Below are 8399 nucleotides of genomic sequence, written 5' to 3'. Positions count from 1 at the left end.
CATTGATAATACCAAGATATACTGTCATGTTTATAGTTTTAGTTATTAAAATCTTGTATTTCAATATTGTATCTTGTAAATTCCATTGATAATACCAAGATATACTGTCATGTTTATAGTTTTAGTTATTAAAATCTTGTATTTCAATATTGTATCTTGTAAATTCCATTGATAATACCAAGATATACTGTCATGTTTATAGTTTTAGTTATTAAAATCTTGTATTTCAATATTGTATCTTGTAAATTCCATTGATAATACCAAGATATACTGTCATGTTCATAGTTTAAGTTGTTAAAATCTTGTATTTTAATATTGTATCTTGTTAATACTATTTATAATGCTAAGATGTACTGACATGTTTATAGTTTTAGTTGTTAAAATCTTGTATTTTAATATTGTATCTTGTAAATTCCATTGATAATACCAAGATGTACTGACATGTTTATAGTTTTAGTTGTTAAAATCTTGTATTTTAATATTGTGTCTTGTAAATTCTATTTATAATACCAAGATATACTGACATGTTTATAGTTTTAGTTGTTAAAATCTTGTATTTTAATATTGTATCATGTAAATTCTATTTATAATAGCAAGATATACTGTCATGTTTATAGTTTTAGTTATTAAAATCTTGTATTTTAATATTGTATCATGTAAATTCTATTTATAATACCAAGGTGTACTGTCATGTTTATAGTTTTAGTTGTTAAAATCTTGTATTTTAATATTGTGTCTTGTAAATTCTATTTATAATACCAAGATGTGCTGTCATGTTTATAGTTTTAGTTGTTAAAATCTTGTATTTCAATATTGTATCTTGTAAATTCTATTGATAATACCAATATGTACTGTCATGTTTATAGTTTTAGTTGTTAAAATCTTGTATTTCAATATTGTATCTTGTTAATTCTATCTATAATACCAAGATGTGCTGTCATGTTTATAGTTTTAGTTGTTAAAATCTTGTTTTTTAATATTGTGTCTTGTAAATTCTATTTATAATACCAAGATGTGCTGTCATGTTTATAGTTTTAGTTGTTAAAATCTTGTATTTCAATATTGTATCTTGTTAATTCTATCTATAATACCAAGATGTGCTGTCATGTTTATAGTTTTAGTTGTTAAAATCTTGTTTTTTAATATTGTGTCATGTAAATTATATTTATAATACCAAGATGTGCTGTCATGTTTATAGTTTTAGTTGTTAAAATCTTGTATTTCAATATTGTATCTTGTTAATTCTATTTATAATACCAAGATGTACTGACATGTTTATAGTTTTAGTTGTTAAAATCTTGTATTTCAATATTGTATCTTGTTAATTCTATTTATAATACCAAGATGTGCTGTCATGTTTATAGTTTTAGTTGTTAAAATCTTGTTTTTTAATATTGTGTCTTGTAAATTCTATTTATAATACCAAGATATACTGTCATGTTTATAGTTTTAGTTGTTAAAATCTTGTATTTCAATATTGTGTCTTGTAAATTCTATTTATAATACCAAGATGTACTGACATGTTTATAGTTTTAGTTGTTAAAATCTTGTATTTCAATATTGTATCTTGTTAATTCTATTTACAATACCAAGATGTACTGTCATGTTTATAGTTTTAGTTGTTAAAATCTTGTATTTCAATATTGTATCTTGTTAATTCTATTTATAATACCAAGATGTGCTGTCATGTTTATAGTTTTAGTTGTTAAAATCTTGTTTTTTAATATTGTGTCTTGTAAATTCTATTTATAATACCAAGATGTACTGTCATGTTTATAGTTTTAGTTGTTAAAATCTTGTATTTTAATATTGTATCTTGTTAATTCTATTTATAATACCAAGATATACTGTCTTGTTTATAGTTTTAGTTGTTAAAATCTTGTATTTTAATATTGTATCATGTAAATTCTATTTATAATACCAAGATATACTGTCTTGTTTATAGTTTTAGTTGTTAAAATCTTGTATTTCAAAATTGTATCATGTAAATTCTATTTATAATACCAAGGTGTACTGTCATGTTTATAGTTTTAGTTGTTAAAATCTTGTTTTTTAATATTGTGTCTTGTAAATTCTATTTATAATACCAAGATGTGCTGTCATGTTTATAGTTTTAGTTGTTAAAATCTTGTATTTCAATATTGTATCTTGTAAATTCTATTTTTATAATACCAAGATGTGCTGACATGTTTATAGTTTTAGTTGTTAAAATCTTGTATTTTAATATTGTATCTTTTTAATTCTATTTATAATACCAAGATGTACTGACATGTTTATAATGTTATTTGTTAAAATCTTGTACTTCAATGTTGTATCATGTAAATTCCATTGATAATACCAAGATATACTGACATGTTTATAATGTTATTTGTTAAAATCTTGTATTTCAATATTGTGTCATGTAAATTCCATTGATAATACCAAGATATACTGACATGTTTATAGTTTTAGTTGTTAAAATCTTGTATTTTGATATTGTATCTTGTAAATTCCATTGATAATACCAAGATATACTGACATGTTTATAGTTTTAGTTGTTAAAATCTTGTATTTCAATATTGTATCATGTAAATTCTATTTATAATACCAAGATATACTGTCATGTTTATAGTTTTAGTTGTTAAAATCTTGTATTTTAATATTGTATCTTGTAAATTCCATTGATAATACCAAGATATACTGACATGTTTATAGTTTTAGTTGTTAAATACTTGTATTTCAATATTGTATCATGTAAATTCTATTTATAATACCAAGATATACTGTCATGTTTATAGTTTTAGTTGTTAAAATCTTGTATTTCAGTATTGTATCATGTAAATTCTATTTATAATACCAAGATATACTGTCATGTTTATAGTTTTAGTTATTAAAATCTTGTATTTTAATATTGTGTCTTGTAAATTCTATTTATAATACCAAGATGTACTGTCATGTTCATAGTTTTAGTTGTTAAAATCTTGTATTTTAATATTGTGTCTTGTAAATTCTATTTATAATACCAAGATGTACTGACATGTTTATAGTTTTAGTTCTTAAAATCTTGTATTTTAATATTGTGTCTTGTAAATTCCATTGATAATACCAAGATATACTGTCATGTTTATAGTTTTAGTTGTTAAAATCTTGTATTTTAATATTGTATCTTGTTAATTCTATCTATAATACCAAGATGTGCTGTCATGTTTATAGTTTTAGTTGTTAAAATCTTGTATTTCAATATTGTATCTTGTTAATTCTATCTATAATACCAAGATGTGCTGTCATGTTTATAGTTTTAGTTGTTAAAATCTTGTTTTTTAATATTGTGTCTTGTAAATTCTATTTATAATACCAAGATGTGCTGTCATGTTTATAGTTTTAGTTGTTAAAATCTTGTATTTCAATATTGTATCTTGTTAATTCTATCTATAATACCAAGATGTGCTGTCATGTTTATAGTTTTAGTTGTTAAAATCTTGTATTTCAATATTGTATCTTGTTAATTCTATCTATAATACCAAGATGTGCTGTCATGTTTATAGTTTTAGTTGTTAAAATCTTGTTTTTTAATATTGTGTCTTGTAAATTCTATTTATAATACCAAGATGTGCTGTCATGTTTATAGTTTTAGTTGTTAAAATCTTGTATTTCAATATTGTATCTTGTTAATTCTATCTATAATACCAAGATGTGCTGTCATGTTTATAGTTTTAGTTGTTAAAATCTTGTTTTTTAATATTGTGTCTTGTAAATTCTATTACCAAGATGTGCTGTCATGTTTATAGTTTTAGTTGTTAAAATCTTGTATTTCAATATTGTATCCTTTGAAAATTAAACCTACCTTTTTACTTGGAGTTATCTCCCGTGTAGTGCAATGAGATAAGGTACAGGTGTCTTATACCTGAATACTTATTTCTTAACCAGATTACAACATATCCTAAAAGTTTAGAAATAGAAGTAGCAAATGAATTAACTTCTGTATCTCAATCAAATTCTGATGCAGAGCAGTGCTACTCAACGGGGATTCATAGGCATCCCCAGGGGTGAATTTGAAATTTTCTGGGGTGAAATTAAGAACGAGGGGAATTGGGGGTGAATCAAACACAAAATGAACTCACTGCTTCTCAGAATGACTCCTGAACTGAGATTTTCCACCACCTCGATCAAAACACCAGTTCAATGTGGCTTGACAAATAGAATAAACTCTCTTAATTTGAGTGCAATAGCACAAAACTTTTTATCTTTGTGGGTGTACATTTAGCATCGTAGCAAGTGTTTTGACAAAGAGGAAGTGTGGATATGGAGATCTACGCTTGGAATTAACCAAGCTATTTCTAGATGAAAAGATCCTTGTTCAACACAACCAAGTACAAGGTTCTCGCTGAAGGGTCTTGACTTCTCTTTTGCACTGTTTGTTTAATTCCGTTGCCCCTGTTCTTTTATATAAGACTCAAATCAACCCCCAAAATGGTACATCTCTTTAGTAGGAAACGTTAGTGGAGGGGCCCAAAACATTTTCCAGAGAAAGTGAAAGTTGAAGCTTACTAAAGACAAAATAATGTATTATATTTCTAGTATAGTGAACCTATATCATTATGAGTTCAATTTAAATGAACTGTGACCAATGTGCTTGTAAATATGTAGATAATCTTATTGTTTCACTTCATTGTGATTATAATTTTTTATATCTCCCTGAAAGATTGTGAATAAAGTTGAAACAAAGAGTTATCTATATATTTATTTATTTCATGATAATGTAGCAGGAGGTAATCTAGGTCAGATATTTCAGACCAAAAACCCCCAACCCAAATATCAATCCTGTCGTGTCTGAATACACCAGGAGTTCTAGGTTCTTTCAGGATACTGTGATCTCAATAGGAAGTAATAAATAATTAAACACATTTATTGACTCAAGACAAGACATCACAGAACGAATTTCAAACAATACATTTACACATACATTCAAAACCCTCCAATTTATATCAGTCTATCTGAACGAGCGGAACGTTATGTTCGCGATTCAGATTTGACTGGAAACCAAACCGACCCAAGGCAACCACAACCCCACATCAAACAGCCAGATCGTCACTAAGGTAAGAGCCAACTCTATGAGCGGAGTGTTATAACTCCCACAGAACGAACATGCTTACCCTGAGCCGTCGACCGACCGACTGCCTGTAATAAGATACAATCGAGCTTTTTATAGTGTTCGCTCACGAAAATCCCGTGCAGTGCTAAAGTCAACTCTCATTGGTCGAATCCACACTCGATTGATGAAATGCCATAACGTACAAAAAAATCCGGAAACTCCAACTTCCGTATCAAATTACGGTACATTAAATATGCCACCTGCTACAATAATATTATTATAGATTATAATTGTACCATTCACATATCACACAAAACAAAACAATATATATCGTATATAATTCAATAATAGAAAAAAAAGTGTAAAATAACTTTATCTAATCGAGGTAATGGTAAATAAGACACTAAATTGTTGGAGAAATGAAAACCCCTATCACATGTCAATATTCGATCTCAATAATTGTTTTGAGTACCTCCAACAGAGACCAATTAGTGATATACGCTCTAAAATATTTGCTACGTGTGACCCTTCGTGATCGGGCGTAAAAGATTTTAATCGACGTGATCGGGCGAAAATAGACGCTCGTCTGTCTCCGAGTTAGGAGGATGACACATTCAAAACCGGTTTGTGTTTAGGATTGGTTAGGAACCGTACAAAGGGGTGAACTACAAATTAAAGTGGCTAGTATATCTCCTCGGATACATCCAAGCACAAAACATTATAATAACCCCGTTAAGAAATGACTATAGGATTCTAGATTCTTGAACTTTAATAGTGGTTTTCTTTTGAGTGTGTGTATAACCATTCGGGCCAGCTGTTGTTACCTGTGATGTCATTGTGACCGGTTTGTAATTTCTCTGATATATCAATATGATACAAGAATATAATAATGAAATATGTAAATTTCTAAGAACGATCGACACGACATGCTTTTTTCTATTTGTAGGAAATTATAACCAATACAGTAGACAGTCTGTGTCAGACCTTAAACTTGTTGCATTCTGAACATTAGTCTATGGGACGCACAAAGGCATTTGTATCAGTTTTATTTGGAAGTGTATCAATCTGAAAGTGTTCAATGTGTACAGGACAACAGTAAATATGAAGAAAGGTATCAGAGCAGGAAAAGAAATATCGATTTGTTTCGTTTCATATTTTTCAAATATTATATTACATAATATTGACGTCAACAAAAATTCCATCAATCTGAATAGTAGTATAAAATGGCCATTGATTCATGTTTAATAAGTCATAGATATTATATCATTTGTGAAGACAACAGTGAAATATTTCTTCTCAATATTTACTCCCTGTATATAGAACTATATTTCAATATTTCTAGTGAAGGATAATATACCATAACATAGTGAAATCATTCTGTTTGTCTGTGGAGGTATATAGCACTATATTTCAATATTTCTAGTGAAGGATAATATACCATAACATAGTGACATCATTCTGTTTATCTGTGGTAGATATATAGAACTATATTTCAATATTTCTAGTGAAGTATAATATACCATAACATAGTGAAATCATTCTGTTTGTCTGTGGAAGGTATATAGAACTATATTTCAATATTTCTAGTGAAAGATAATATACCATAACATAGTGAAATCATTCTGTTTGTCTGTGGTAGGTATATAGCACTATATTTCAATATTTCTAGTGAAAGATAATATACCATAACATAGTGAAATCATTCTGTTTGTCTGTGGAAGGTATATAGAACTATATTTCAATATTTCTAGTGAAGTATAATATACCATAACATAGTGACATCATTCTGTTTGTCTGTGGAAGGTATATAGAACTATATTTCAATATTTCTATTGAAGGATAATATACCATAACATAGTGAAATCATTCTGTTTGTCTGTGGAAGGTATATAGAATTATATTTCTAAGAAATATTTTAAAGAATTTATCATGGCAGCTGCTTTACCAAATAATTCCGATCTAGAATGTTCCATTTGTTTTGAAAGTTTCAAAGCCCCAAAAATCTTATCTTGTGGACATTCATTTTGCCAGGGGTGTCTGGTGACATATATTGATGGCAAAAAGGGGACATTTTTATGCCCAGTTTGTAAACAAAAAATAACAATTCCTAAAGGTGGTGTGGAAAAGTTAGCTACAAATTTTGCTTTACAAAGTTTGACGAATTCTCTGACAACAACCCAACCCTCAACTAGTCCTAAACCAAAACATCATTGTCCAAATCACAGTAAGAAGGAGGTAGAATATTATTGTCTATCTTGTAATTTAGGATTATGTTCTAAATGTATTTTAAAAGATCATAACGATCATAAAAGATTAGATTTAGAATGTGACTCTACAAGAGAAATGGTACTCGAAGAAATTTCAAAATCTGAACACTTCATCAAAAACAAAATTGATGAATTGGAAAAAACTCAATCAGCATTGTTAAAAACATCTGATAAACTCAAATCTTTTTGTGATGAAGCTTGTACCAAAATTAGTGAAAATACTATGAAAATAATTTGTGACCTGAGAAAATATTCTGAAAAAAGACAAAAAAACATAAAACGCCAATTTGACAAGAATAGATCAAAACTGACAAAAACTCAACAGAAAGTTATGACTCAGATAAAAAATATCAAGACTGATCTAGATACATTCCGTACTACTACAACAGAGGAACCATCTTTAACTCTTATATATTCACTGAATAAACTCCAAGATTTACAGAAACTCTGTGAAAACACGAAGACCGATATTCCTCCACTGCCGTATTTAGAATATACAGAGGGGAGTGTTAAAGTTTGTGATATTTTGGGATCAAATGTATCTAAAACACTGTATCAATCTGGAGAGGTTAGTGGACCTATAGCAACTGTAACTAAACCACTAGATCAATCTAGAGAGGGTAGTGGACCTATATCAACTGTAACTAAACCACTAGATCAATCTAGAGAGGGTAGTGGACCTATATCAACTGTAACACTGGATCAATCTAGAGAGAATAGTAGACCTATATCAACTGTAACACTAGATCAATCTAGAGAGGGTAGTGGACCTATATCAATTATAACTAAACCACTTTATCAATCTAGAGAGGGTAGTGGACCTATATCAATTATAACTAAACCACTTTATCAATCTAGAGAGGGTAGTGGACCTATATCAACTGTAACACTAGATCAATCTAGAGAGGGTAGTGGACCTATATCAACTGTAACTAAACCACTAGATCAATCTAGAGAGAGTAATGTATTCAAATTTAACTATGTTAAGAGTGATGAGGGTACGTTTTACAGTAAAGATAAATATAATAGTCATGGTATGTATGGATCTGTGGTTATGGAGG

General features: G+C 28.5%; 1 protein-coding gene across 1 annotated transcript; it reads left to right on the top strand.

Moving 5' to 3' along the window:
- Positions 1-7000: 7000 nt before the first annotated feature.
- Positions 7001-7369, top strand: LOTGIDRAFT_134983 (hypothetical protein; the record flags this gene model as incomplete). Its single annotated transcript, XM_009068833.1, has 1 exon — positions 7001-7369. A coding segment is annotated over one exon (369 nt), but the record flags the coding sequence as incomplete, so codon positions are not given.
- Positions 7370-8399: the final 1030 nt, after the last annotated feature.

The sequence above is a fragment of the Lottia gigantea genome (assembly GCF_000327385.1).
Source record: "Lottia gigantea unplaced genomic scaffold LOTGIsca_94, whole genome shotgun sequence".
Lineage (NCBI taxonomy): Eukaryota > Metazoa > Mollusca > Gastropoda > Lottiidae > Lottia > Lottia gigantea.
This window is presented reverse-complemented; position numbering and strand designations above follow the sequence as displayed.